We start from the raw sequence: 14,334 nt of genomic DNA, 5'->3' as shown, positions 1-14,334 counted from the left end.
GTGTCAACAGTATGACAGCGGTGTGTTTTTAAATCGTAGGCCACAGTGAAACCGCTCAATGTCTACTCTGCAAACAAACTTTCTCCTACTCATGACAAATAGTTCATCTCTTCGACACACATTTCTTCACAGTATCAGCTCTGTCTTTGTTAGAACCAGTGTGAATGCAGTTTTAAGCATCTTGCATCTTTTAAAAAAAGATGGCGCCGACCAGTGTTGTGGCTTGCCGTCGCTCCTCTATGCTTTTTAGTTTGTTTGTTTTTTTTTGTCTTCTTAAATGTTTTATTTTGTCCATGCCAGTCTCTGTGGGTCTATGACCATACTACCCTGTTTCAGATTCGTTCGCATGTTGTGGACTTGTCGATAAGCAGTGCAAACAAGTGTCCCTTTTTCTATCATTCGCTGCCATCGTATTTACAGCGTTCTCCGGATGGATGTGCGTGCTGCAGGAAAAAGCGGCGCCGACGACGAGGGAGACGTGCAGGTGCTCACGTGAAGCAGATATTCTTGCGGAGGTCTTGTGCGGTTGTGCAGTTTGCTACAGTTGGCGGCATCATGGATCGTGCTGCGGATCTGCGGGGTTGGCGATGTTCGCATTTGTTGCCAGTGTATCCGGATGGAGGTTCGTCAGCGCTGTGGTTTTATCAGGATGCAAAGTTTTCATCACATGTCAGAGGTGCAGAGTTGAGCAACTTGATTGATCTTAAGACGGTTAAGTCGGGCCTTACTACAGCGGCCCCCATGGTTGTACAGACTTTACAGATGTCGCTTGTAAATGCGCGCTCGATTTCAAACAAGACATTCATTTTAAATGATTTTATATTGCAGAATGTCTTGGACTTCCTATTTATTACAGAGACATGGCTAAATCGGGATGAGGGTAGTCCTTGTGAGGAAATTTGTCCACCTGATTATATGTTAATTAATACCCGAGACTGATGGGTCGTGGTGGGGGTTTAGCTACTGTTTGTAAGCAGCAGTATAAATGTCACCGTTTATCGACTGCATGTGATTCGAGCTCTGAGGTTCAGTTATTAAGACTTGAGTTTTATAAGTCTGATTTGGGAGTAGTTGTTTATCGACCTCCAAAGTATAGCCAAGTTTTTATTCAGGAATTTTCTGAGTTCTTATCTACTATTTTATTATTGTCTGATCATATTTTACTTGCTGGGGATTTTAACATTCATATTTGTTGCCCTGGGAAGCCTTTGGAGAAGGATGTGGTCCCACACATGAAAAAGGACATCCTTTGGACCTTGTTTTTTCTTTAGGGCTGTCTATCTGTGATGTTGTTGTTAATGATGCCTGTATTTCAGATCATTTGCCTGTTACTTTTAACGTATATGTGCAAATTGAGAAGGTGGAGCATCAGCATTCTTATATGCGCTCTCGTACAATCGATCAGTCTACACCTAAGGCGTTTGGTGATATTTTTATAACTCTTTCTGATGTATCATGGTCTGAGTCTGTAGTTATTACGGCAGATCCAGATGAGTTACTTAGGGCTTTTAATTCTGTGTGTTCTGGAGTTTTAGACTCTGTTGCTCCATATAAGATCAAGCATAGTAAGGTTAATCATCAGCCGTGGTTAAATGAACAAACTCGGGCTCTTAGACAGCAGTGTAGGCGAGCAGAACGGGCTTGGAAAAAGGATAAACTTATGATCTCGCAACAGATTTTACGTGATTTACGTATGGGATACCAGAAGGCTGTAAAGGACGCTAAACCAGCATTTTTTTCTAAAATTATATTACAGCATTCAAAATCACCTAAAATCTTGTTTCAATCTATTAATAGGTTTTTTTTTAACTCAAATACTGTCTCAATACTACCATCTACTGAGTGTTGTGAGAAGTTTTTAAATGTTTTTTTTAGATAAAATTAACACAATTAGATCTGGTTTTCATGACTGGAATGGTTTGACAGGAGACACTTTAAAAAAATGTTAGCACGTTTGATAAATTTGATTTGGTCTCAATCAAGGATATTAGCCTTATTATTGGGAAGTTGAAACGCCCAGCTCCTAGTTGGGATGTTTTGCCTTTTGATTTGTTGGCTGAGACATTCGATTATACTGGGCCTTGTATTACTGCTATTGTTAATTGCAGTCTTTATACAGGCATTTTTCCGTTAAGTTTTAAGCAGGGGGTTATTCAGCCCCTTCTTAAAAAGCATACTCTTGACCCGTTGGATTTTAATAATTATCGGCCCATTTCAAAGCTGCCTTGTATTTCTACAATTTTAGAAAAGGTAGTTTTATCTTAGTTAAGTTCTTTTTTGGCTAGAAACAAGGTGTTAGATGTCTTTCAGTCTGGTTTTCGGGCAGGACACAGTACTGAATCAGCTTTACTGCGAGTTTCTAATGATCTATTACTTATTGCAGATTCGGGCAATACTGGGGCGCTAATCATGTTGGATCTTAGTGCAGCTTTTGATTTAATTGATCATGATATTCTTATTAATCGTTTGGAACAGGTTGTAGGGCTGAGAGGGACGGTTTTCAATTGGTTTTCCTCATATTTAAGGGGGCGTTCAATTTCTGTTAGCGTTGGGGATTTTTCCTCCGGGTCAGTTTCTCTGGATTGTGGAGTACCTCAAGGTTCAATTTTGGGACCTATTCTTTTTTCTCTGTTTTTGCTGCCTCTAGGTCAAATATTCAGGAAATATGGTATATTTTATCACCTATATGCCGATGATATTCAGATTTATTTACCGATTGGAGCTGGAGGATCAAGCCCTAATTTATCCTTGGTTGCTTGTTTACAGGAGGTGACTAATTGGTTACAGCAAAACTGCTTACAGTTAAATGCCAGCAAGTCTAAAGTCATGGTGTTTGGGACGAAGAAGGCTGACAGCGGTTTAACCGATTTTTTAGGTATATGGGAAACATATGTGCAGCCTAAAATAAGAAATCTAGGTGTAATTTTTGACTCTGCTCTTATGTTTGACTATCAGGTTAAAAATGTGGTAAAAAATAGTTTTTATCAGTTAACCTCTTCCCAATCCTGTAAAATTAGCCTAAAACGCCTAATCAAGGCATACCCAAAGTAAATTTAAAGCTGTTCTTGAACCGTTTGGAGTACATGCATGGTTTTGGTCACATTTGAAAGGGGACACTCTGAAGTTTTTTCTCCAGCAGTCAGAATTACTGTAAGTGCTACTGATTTTGAGTAATAGAAGTTTGAACACAATGAAATAGAATTTTCTTTTTCCTACCTGAAATTTTTTTTTGCATACAGATGCCTGCAGATGACTATAACTTGTAGCTATTAGCTTGAGAACACAATGGGATCACAGCATGAATCCTTACCTAGTCCAGGTTCAAATGTTATAACAATATCATAAAAAATGAATATTTTACACATGTTTTTCTAAGGGTACACCCAGGCGTTTTACAAAAGTGCCTTTTGGATACTCCAAAAGGTCACTTTGGAAACCTAGGACAAAAAGGCTGCAACTTTTGAACGCTTCAACGTACAGTCATAATTGTGGGCTCTAATGAAAGATGACACTTAGAGCTATCATATTCCATATCCAGATCCACTATTAGTTTTGCTGACACAGAGTAACTGATGCATAAACACATTAGAGTGCCTTTTCCCTTCTTGAAACTAAATGTTGTGCATATAAAAGAGTCAAAACTAGTGCTATGGTGGACAATTTGTTTATATAAAAAATACACAACAAACTATTTACATTAATTTTTACATAAAGTATTTACAAACCATTATAAAATTGTACATGTTTCTAGCAACATGCCAGTCATTGTAGCAGTCACATTTGTGTACAAAGCACATAGGCACAACACAGGAGAGTACTTCACTGGTGTCTTTGCATGACACTGCCTGCACTTCAGGCGACCAGCGGTGCAAGATTTGGTGATGTGCAACGGCCTGTGATCTGCTCTTCGTGGAGCAGGAGATACTGGTCTGGCTGTGGATTGAGACCCCAACTCTGCCATGCTCCTCAGCAAGGGTCTCTCTGAAAGCCCTCCTCTCTTGATGAGGTGCTGTCCTGCTGCTCCACTTTATGTGGCAGCTTGCTGAGTGGGGGATAATAAATAAATGTAATTTACAAAGCTAGACACAACTTCTCCATCTTTTCTGTATTCTATATATATATATATATATATATATATATATATATATATATATATATATATATATATATATATATATATATAGTTTTTCTTTTCGAGTGTGTAAAAATGTATTATTGTATGTATATTTACTGTAAATACTGTATACTTTGCCAATGTACTATGGAACAAAGAGATGGGCCTACACCTCCCCATGAATTCAGCACTGTAACAAATAGATGGCCCTACACCTCCCCCACCTCCCGCATTGTAACAAATAGACTCTCAAACACAACATATATTCTTATTTTCAACTTATATTTATTGATTTATTTACATATATATATATATATATATATATATATATATATATATATATATATATATATATATATATATATATTTTACAGTAAATATACAAAACATCTATATAGCATGTCAATAGATCTGAAACAAACAATGAACTAAAAACACGCACAAACGGTTCAAACACTCACTGAGGAAACACAGGACAAAGGGTAATTACAAAATGTGTATTCATTATTCAAACTAAAGCTTATTTATGCGAATATACAGTAATATATGTTATAAACACAAGAAAACACTTACTTGTCCAGAGCCATGTCTCATCTCTCCATCTGCCTCTGAATCATCTGTATTGTTTTCAGAAATTTCATCTCCAAACTCAGAATTCTGACAATGAATGCCTTCTTATATCACATCCTGGGGTGAAAATCCTGTTTTTCGAGTCCGTTTCACCATATTTAAATCGCCAAATGTGTAAACAGTTCCAAAGCAGCTCTGCATGCATTTACGCACGGAGGCTACAGCAGGGGTAAACTCGAGGAAACTTTACGTACAGGAATAACAGAGCCGATCATCTAATAGTTCCACTAAAGCCGCATATCACTGTTTTCAGAATTTCATTGGCTATACGATGCGTCAGTCATTTCCACTCTTCAATGTAATTGGTTTGATCAGTAAACAAAGGAAAGTGGGTATGCCCTTACACTCGACACAGATGGTGGTTGGGTATTGAAGGCTGTGGACAGGACATGGAAGCTCCTATTGGGTCAAATGAGGTGTCAATCGAAAGGCCAGAGTGCGTGCTTCCATTTTGATACCGGATATAGGAAATGTTTACATCTGAACTGAAGTTATTACGGTAATATGTGAAAGATTAGGCACAGCTGCCAGGTGCTTTGAAATGATGCAACAAGAGTCTGTGGATATTTATTGATGTAATACTGTGATTTGGACTAAACATTTTACTTGATTTGATCATTTGGACATTTGACAATGAAACAACACCGTTTTTGTCGGGAAGTTATGGCTCAGTGTACAACTATGAGGCATCATAGGTGAGTTGCCTAAATTTTGTTATTGGTTGTTTATATGTTGGTGGTCTGACAAAGATATAGATTGTACCTGCTGTTGTGATTGTATCTTAAAATGGTTTATATCAATAGAAAATCAAGAAATGTAGCTTTCCAAAGATATGTGGCATGTGTACCAATGTAACACACAGCTGTTTTGTTTATCGCATACTTTTATTTTGTACATTTAAGGGCCCGTCCGCGGGCCTAGATTTCCATGGTGTTAAGGACTATAGCTAAAATGAAATCTTTTTTGTCTGTTCCTGATTTGGAGACAGTGATTCACGAATTTATCTCCACACATTTGGACTACTGCAATGCTTTATATGTAGGAATTAGTCAGTCAATCTCTTATCTCAAGATTGCAGTTGGTTCAAAACGCTGCAGCGAGGCTGAGTGCTGGTATTAAGAAGAGGGAGCATATTACTCCTGTTCTGAAAAGGCTTCATTGGCTCCCTGTGAAATATCGGATACAGTATAACATTTTGTTATATGTTTATAAAGCTGTTCACGAATTGGCCCCGGAATATATCAAGGATTTGGTGCTAATGAACTCTAGTAGATCTCAAAGGTCTTTTAATTGTCTACTGCTCTTTGTTCCAAGAACTCGACTTAAAACTAAAGGAGATTGAGCTTTTTCAGTCGCTGGCCCTAGACTGTGGAATGCTCTTCCCCCTGATATTAGAACTGCACCGTCAGTTGATGTTTTTAAAATTTGTGTGAAAACGTATTTGTATTCTGTTTGTTTTAATTCTTGACTTTGTCATTGCATATTGTATGTATGTTTTTTCTTGTTTTTGGATGTACAGCCCTTTGGTCTACGTTGTACTTGAGACTTGAGACTTGAGTTTTAGAGAACAGGGAAAATACAATAAATAACAATCTAGTGTGCAATAAGTGATTTAGAGATGTGTCAGGATGAGCCAGGTCAAGTAGTCAGTAATGTTAAAGCAGTGGTGCTTTAAAGATGATAACGTTGTAAGAGGGTTTTGTGTGCTGATGGGGTAAAGTGCTTTAGCATACAGTGTTTAGTAACATATTTAACCAGGGTTGCATCTAACTATTCTTTTGATCATCCATTAATCAGATAAAGATGTGTTTATTCAAAAACAAATGATTGTTTGTTTAACACAATGTCAGCGTCTTTGGCTATTTTCAAAGCAAAATACAGGTTACAATGAACACCGGGAAAACAAATTAAAAACTATATAAGATCCATTTTTAATCCAATCATGCAATGAGAGTATGCTATACGCTGTACAAAATGTTTCTATATATTTCGTTGTGTGAATCTGTTTCTCATGTACACATGCAGATGGACGTCTTTGGACATTGAATACGATCTCAATGTGTTTTTCACCATTAACTTTAGAAACCCATTCTTGAGACCCCAGTGTTCTCGTGCATCCTACTTCCCAGCAGTTCCCGTGCATGCATGCGTGCGGGCACACGGCGATACTCACACAGCGCCAGGAATGTGTGTTTGGAGTTCATAAGTGTGAGGACTCTCCTCAGCAGGTCTTTTGTCATGATGAAGTTCTTGATGTGGTACGTGTGGTGCTCCACACAGAATGTCAGCAGCTCCAGGATCAGAGCCAGAAGCTGCGCTGCTTGGAAGTTATCTAAGAATCACAGAGAACACAGATGACATGCTCAACTTGACATGAGTGAACAGTGACTATAATGCACTCTGATGACATGTGAGCTGTACCTGGACAAACAGGGTTCACTTTAGTCGATCCCTCACTCAAATCTGTGGCAAATGTTAAACAGACAGCAGTTAAATGAAAGGTACAGCATTCACTTCATGTAGTGCTGTGCGAGTACTGGTGTAGGGTCTTACCTGTGATCTCGTCAGCAGTATTGGCGAGCAGTGGCGCCGTCAGCACTTGCATACAATACTTATAGAAGAAAGTCAAAAACTCACTCTTCTCTGTTTTCTGAAACATGATCAAAACACAAATCCTTGAAGACTATGGCTGAGCGATACGACTAATTATATCTCCATATTTTTAGGCTATTGATGATGAAATTCCTTAAATGTTGTTCTTTTACAACCAGAGGCACCGTCATTTCAGCCAAACAGATTCAAAATATTTAGTGCATAAAATAAAAATCGAGATAAAAATAATAAAAGGACAGTTTTCCCTGAAGAATTATATTTATCATTTTCATTTAATGCACCAATACACAGCAATAGCAAATACATGTGCTAACACTACAATAAGTTTTCATTAGTTAATGCATTAGGTATCATGATTGAATTACATATTTATTACAGCATATATTACTCTTAATGTTAGTTAATAAAAATACAACTGTTCATTGTTAGTTCATGTTAGTTCATAGTACATTAATGTTAACAAATACAACTTTTGGTTTTAAAAATGTATTAATATACTGTATGTTGAAATTAATGAAGATTATTCAATTAAATTAGAAGTATTGTAGGGAACCTTATCAAAATCATACTATATTTTTACAGAAACCTTTCTTGAGAACTTCACTCACTTCTTTTTTTGGAAGGCATTTGAGTAATAATATACTACTGAATCACTATATTGGGATACGGTATATTATATCACTGAAATATTATTATAATTACCATCATCATTTTCAGGATTAGATTTGTTTTACACAATATGACCCAATGAAATCCATTCTATTTTTCCCAAATTCCGTTCTATATATATATATATATATATATATATATATATATATATATATATATATATATATATATTACTTTCTGATTTTACACATTTTACAGTTTAAAGGACTATTCCGGGTTCAGTACAAGTCCAATCAACAGCATTTGTGGCATAATATTGATTACAAATATACATGGAGTCGTTCCTCCTCCTCTTTAAAAAAAAAAAAATGCAATAATGTGTGTTCCAGTGAGACACTTACAAAAGAAGTCAATGGGGTTAATATTTGGAGGGTTTAAAGGCAGAAATATGAAGATAATAATTTGATAAAAAGCACTTTCACTAATTCTTCTGTTAAAACTTGTGGATTATTTGAGCTGTACAGTTGTTTAAATCATTTTTACAGTCATTTGAGGGTTTGTTGACATTACAGCAATGTAAAATTGGCTCTATCTTTACACAGATGTGGTTTGTAATTGATTTTATCACAGTTAAATCATATTAACGCACATAATATTAAGGTCTATACTTTTGAAACCGTGAGTATTTGAACGTTAAAGAATTAGCCCCCATTTACTTCCATTGTAAGTGTCTCACTGGAACCCACATTTGTGCTTTTTTAAAGAAGAGGAACATGTCAATCAGATCCCCAGTTCAGTAGACAGGGCACTGATCAGTGAGTCGGCCAATTTTAGGGCGGTCTCATTCGCAAAATTGTTCCAGTGCACCGAAACGTTCGCTCCCTAAAAAAATCCCGCAATGTACCCTACAAACCAGGGAGCATCATTGCTCACTTTGTTCCCTTACCGGAAACATCGTCATGTCTTCTGAAGTTGATGAGCACAATTGTAAACTATGAAGTACAAGCCATATTTTCTCTTAAAAAGAGATGTTGTTTGCCATGAAATTGAAACAATCTTTTAAGAATTGTAGTTGTTAAAGGTTTAAAATACACACCTTTATAATTTTATTTCTTTACGCCATTTACCTGATTTAATAACACTGTACATTTGAATATCTTTAACTAAAATGAACGATAGTGTCATTTATATAGTGATAGTGCTGATTAATAACAGCTGCGCTCGAGCTTGTTAACGTGTCGTGCGTGATTGAGTCATAAGTATGCATGCACAGAAACCACTTTTTCTCTACCGATTCTGATAACGGAAATCTCAGTATCAACCGATACCAGTGATGTTTTTAGCATAATCAGTTTAGAATATCTTTACATTATTGTGTGGAACTAATTTGGAGTACTCTTTTAATACTCTTTAAAGAAACACAAAGCTGTAACTACACATTATTTCCATATAAATGTTAGATTATTAAGAAACACTTCATTATTAACTAGTACACTGGATAATGGAGCAGCAAAATTAACAGTAATTCATCAGTAGAAAAGAAGCCATTTTATTATCTCTTGTTTCTGGACTTCAAAGGATTCAGATCTCTTTTTTGTTCTATTTAGTTGTAAGACATCAGTCCACAGTTACTTTTTGGAATCCATTCAACTTAAATATTATTATCATTTGTAAACCAATAATAATACTAATAAAATATTATAATAGTAATATATCTCAATCGTGCACCTTTAACTTTTAACCCCTCATGCTTTTATTTTCACATTCTGAAGTCTCCAGGAAGTCCTTTATGTGTCTGTTTGTAGGCAAGTTTAAACAGTAGTTTAATTCGCTTCTTATTCAAATTCTGGTGAAATGCTCCTCCGGTTCTGTTTTAAATGCATATTATAAGTGAATCGAACTATTGAGAATCTACATCTGAGATGTTGTTCGTGAGTAGCTCTCAAATATTGCACACCGCTGTTAGTGTGTGTAAACAGAGCAGCGCCATTCACTGACACACTGGAGCTGCGTGTGCATTTGATATATTTACTTATTAAAACACAGCTTTTGTGATTCATAGAGCTATCGCACGTCTTCAAATGGCTTTGAATAAAATGCACGGGTCATATGAACTACTTTAATGGTGTTTTTATGGTTCTATGATATCACTTTTGGAGCTTGACTGTAACGAACATGACTAACACACAGTATTGGATTTGGATCGGGCTCGTCTGACCGATACCAGATCCGTCTAAAAGCTTCAGTATTGGAGCAATACCGATCCAGGTATTCCCTAGTCAGAAGTGTCACAATGTTCAGTGGATGAACACCGTGCCAGTGCCCGAATTAGTGTTCACAATATACCAATTCATGACATAGGGAGCTGATTGGGATGCACACATAATGAATCAATCAGGGAGACTTTAAAGCAGTTCAGTGCAAATGAAGCGCTCACATTGGCTGGAGCGAGCATGTTCTCTGGGTCGATGAGTGTCCTCAGGAGACCCATGAGCTGCACAGCACCACCCAGCTCCGGGTCTGAATCACAAATCATCTGCTTTATCACCCCATTAATAAGTAGAACATCCTAAACACATAGGAACACCTGTTATTCAAACACACCGCACAGCTCGAAAGAATGCATACTAATACTGTGTAGCTGCTTCAATCGGTTTATTTATAAGACAGAGAGTGTGAAGAATGTGTGTGAAATACTGTGTGTCATACTCACATCATCAGCCTGCTGCGGCTCCTGCATGACAAACTCTCTGACCATGGACGGACTGAACTCCACCAGATAAGAGAAGATGTCTGTAGCTGCGCCCTTCACCTGCACGTCCTCCATACCCTTCACACCACAACACTCACACTTCAATACACTTCTGTGCAATGAAAACTATTCATGTTTGCTACACAATCACTAGTGTAATCAAGTGCAGGTTCTGAATCCTCTGCTCAACTCACCATCACAATTTCCAAGGCAGGTAAAATTCCTAGATTTGCCAGTGTTTTGAAGAAAGCGTCCCTGTTTTGGGGTTGTAATGTTTGTGAGAAGGCACAGAACTCTTTAAAAAAGTTGACCTGTGGAAGTGAAACAGAAACACATGAGAGCTGAATCATATCATGACATCATCAGCGCTGAATGTGAGTGATGTACCAGCTCTCTCCTCTTGTTCTCTTCTGTGGATTCATCTGTCAGTTGAGCAAACACCTCCGTCAGGATCTTCTCATCCTCCTGAACAGAACACATCACACTACAATCAAATACACACTTTGTAAATGAGGCTCAGAGGTAGCATTGAAAAACCATCGCAAGAAACAATGCATCACACACTCTCGAATTTCTGTGCAAATCCAACAGAAAATAATATACACACCATTTATTACAAATAAATGGACGACCAATTTTATTGATCAATATTTATTATGTTTAAATGATTGACATTGGTTAATAAATTGTCCCGTTTTCCTGATGAGTTTTTCTAGCCACAACGGTGCTGAGTATAACCTTCTTGCACGTGTAAGAGTCATCTGAAACATGTGAACGTGCTTTCATGTTACCACAATAATAGAACGGTGTGCAACAAAGTCTCATTCAAGCAGTACTGTGGCTGAAAAGATACACATGATGTTTAAACTGCAAATGAATACATTAAGTCTAAAGAAAACTACTGAATATCCTTTAAAGATTTAATCCATAAAGGAATGTTGTGCTTGCCAGTCCGTGATACTCAAAGGCTGTCCTGGCCTTGATTTTCCTATGGGATTTTATGATGGGAGTTTTGGATTTGCGAGTAAAATAAGGTCTGTGGTAAACATTACTTGACGATAAGTGGCCGTTTTCGATACACACTTTCATACCTCAAAAGAGAATTTTGAAGCTGCTGTGTGATTTATATTTATATATATATATATATATATATATATATATATATATATATAAGCATTTTGCTTCAACACAGCTTTAAAATTCACATCCCATTTTAATTCGAATTTTTTTATGCAAATTCACTTCCGGGTTTGTGGACTACAACCTGAACAGTTCTATTTAGGTATACAGTGAAGCAAGTGACATCTGATCCAACACCCAAATCTATGAACTACTTATTGCACCCTACCATCAGAAACTCCCTAATGCATCTTCCCTCATATACCAAGTACTTGTAAAAGAAGCACGTTATTTTTGCATCAACAGCACCGTTCTCTCACACTCACAAATGGCTGTGAGCGCTCTCCCTCTCTATGCTTCATGCACACACAGAGACCGAGAAAGAGTGAATATACCACATATAAAGATGGTTTAAGCAGAATTTCTAGCTTGTTTTTATCTGTCAAAATGACCAATTGATGCAGTGTTTCCCAACCACTGTGCCGTGGTACACTAGTGTGCCGTGAAAGAATATCAAATTCAACAAAATAAATAAATGCATGTAAAAAAAATTATTATAATAATAATTTCAGGGATCCAAACTGACCTTTTGAAACCATAATCGTTCACTTTTGTGATTGTGAAGAGCAATGATTAATGTGCAATAGTGAGTGATTGTAAAGGGTTATGAATGATAAGGAGGACACAAAGACGAGTTGCTCCTCTCAAGTAGGGATTTTAATGGGCACAAATAACAAAACTCAGTAAACACAAACTTCTTAATGACATGTAGTTCTCTAACTTCAGGGAACATGCCAACACTGGACTGACGTGTTGCTCTTTCTCAGTCAGGTGTTAAACATCAGTTTGCTCAGGTGTAAGTGCCCTTACCGCTTCCCTCTCTCTGGACAGGCACTTGACCACACCCCCACTGCCACAGTGATATTTATAGGCGTTAAGGGTCTTTCTTGTGACTCGTCAGGTCAGCGCTGCAGAATACATTGAAGTCCATGAAGTGACGTCACACCAAAGTGTTTTTCCACACGCCTTTTTGAATGTCTCATAAACTCTTTTAATTAAATATTACCTTATCGTTTAGGATTATCAGAGACCCCAGTTATTGAACTCATTTAAATTCAACAAGAAACGAGTCCTTTTATTACTTTCTGCTATCAAAGCAACAGCAAACTTATTTTCTCTCTTCCAAATATATGTTTTCAATGTTTATTGTGAACACCTCCCACTTTTTTACGTGGAAAACTGGTAAAATCACCCTTCTGTGATGGGCAATGTGGAGGGCAATGCGAGGCTTGACGCTGGGTTCAGCCTCCAGATCCAAATTAAAATTGCCACGAGAAGTCGTCAGTCCGAGGCAAAGAGCCTAAATCTAATGACAATTGCCTCAGCATCAGTATCCCTTGATGTGTTTGATTACACACAGACGGGTTTAAGTCGATGCGGACCAGGAGGAAGGTTGGAGTTGTCGATTGGGTTCTGTTCAGTTCATTTGTTTACGTGTTTTCTTCATATTTTTTTTCTCAAAGTCTTTTTATTCATATTTTACATAATATAACAGCAATTTCAAAAACAGATTAAGATGAAATCAATGATCTTGCTCCAACAGAGCTCCCCATCCCCACTGCACCATTACATATCTTACAGTGCTTTTCTGTAATATATTATCACAGGGTCAGATAAAAGAAAATAAGGAGGGAAATAAATAAATAAATCACACAGGAAAAATTATATTTGGATTAATTTGCTGTAAGTAAGTCAGCACTGGCAGCCAAATAATGAAAAATGTTTGACTACAGCCTTTAGTGGAGTATCGAATCTTCTCTAGTGCAAGATGATGCATAAGATCCCTGATCCTATGATTAAAATTAGGTGGAGATCTGTCCTTCCACTTAAGCAATATAAGACGTCTAGCTAAAAAAGTCATAAAAGCAATCATATTTTTGCATTATTATCTAAACAGAGTTCTGTAGTTAAACCGAATATTACAAGAATGGGGGAAGACTTAATAGATAAATGCAGAACTCCTGAAAACAAATTGAATATTAATTGCCAAAAATTAACAGGCTTAGGACATGACCAAAACATGTGTATGTATGTATGATTAGCTCTACACATATCACACAAGGAGTCTATATTAGGTGAAAATTTAGCTAATTTAGCTTTTGTCCAGTGTAGGCGGTGGACTATTTTGAATTGAATAATTCATGTCGTGAACAGATTGAGGTTGAATGAATCTTATTTATAATATCTTGCCATGCTTTTTCTGAAAGTTGCATATCAAGTTCACTTTCCCATTGTTGCTTTGATTTTGTCAAAGAAGTTAAATTCTGTGAGGAAATCAAAGAGTATATCAGACCGATATTATTCTTGGAGAGTGGACTGATTTTCAAAATGATATCAAGTAGAGATTCAGTAGGTAGAGCTGGAAAGTCAGTAGTGTTAGATGTCATAAAACTGCGAATCTGCAAATATCTGAAGAAATGTGTATTTGGAATATTAT

At 36.9% G+C, this 14,334-nt stretch overlaps 1 protein-coding gene across 2 annotated transcripts in view; it reads right to left on the bottom strand.

Moving 5' to 3' along the window:
• LOC127617864 (serine/threonine-protein phosphatase 4 regulatory subunit 3-like) overlaps positions 1 to 14,334 on the bottom strand; it is a 61,285-nt gene that overhangs the window by 16,872 nt on the left and 30,079 nt on the right. For both annotated transcript variants that reach the window (XM_052089981.1, XM_052089982.1), the window contains 7 exons: positions 11,106 to 11,183; positions 10,913 to 11,029; positions 10,680 to 10,796; positions 10,404 to 10,535; positions 7,298 to 7,394; positions 7,166 to 7,207; positions 6,918 to 7,076 (listed from right to left, as the gene is read on the bottom strand). In XM_052089981.1, the coding sequence (XP_051945941.1) occupies positions 6,918 to 7,076; positions 7,166 to 7,207; positions 7,298 to 7,394; positions 10,404 to 10,535; positions 10,680 to 10,796; positions 10,913 to 11,029; positions 11,106 to 11,183 (742 nt within the window). The remainder of the gene's footprint in view (positions 1 to 6,917; positions 7,077 to 7,165; positions 7,208 to 7,297; positions 7,395 to 10,403; positions 10,536 to 10,679; positions 10,797 to 10,912; positions 11,030 to 11,105; positions 11,184 to 14,334) is intronic.

Source organism: Xyrauchen texanus, chromosome 24 (assembly GCF_025860055.1).
Source record: "Xyrauchen texanus isolate HMW12.3.18 chromosome 24, RBS_HiC_50CHRs, whole genome shotgun sequence".
NCBI classification, from domain to species: Eukaryota; Metazoa; Chordata; class Actinopteri; order Cypriniformes; family Catostomidae; genus Xyrauchen; species Xyrauchen texanus.
Note: the sequence above shows the minus strand (reverse complement) of the source record. Positions and strands in the feature narration are given on the sequence as shown.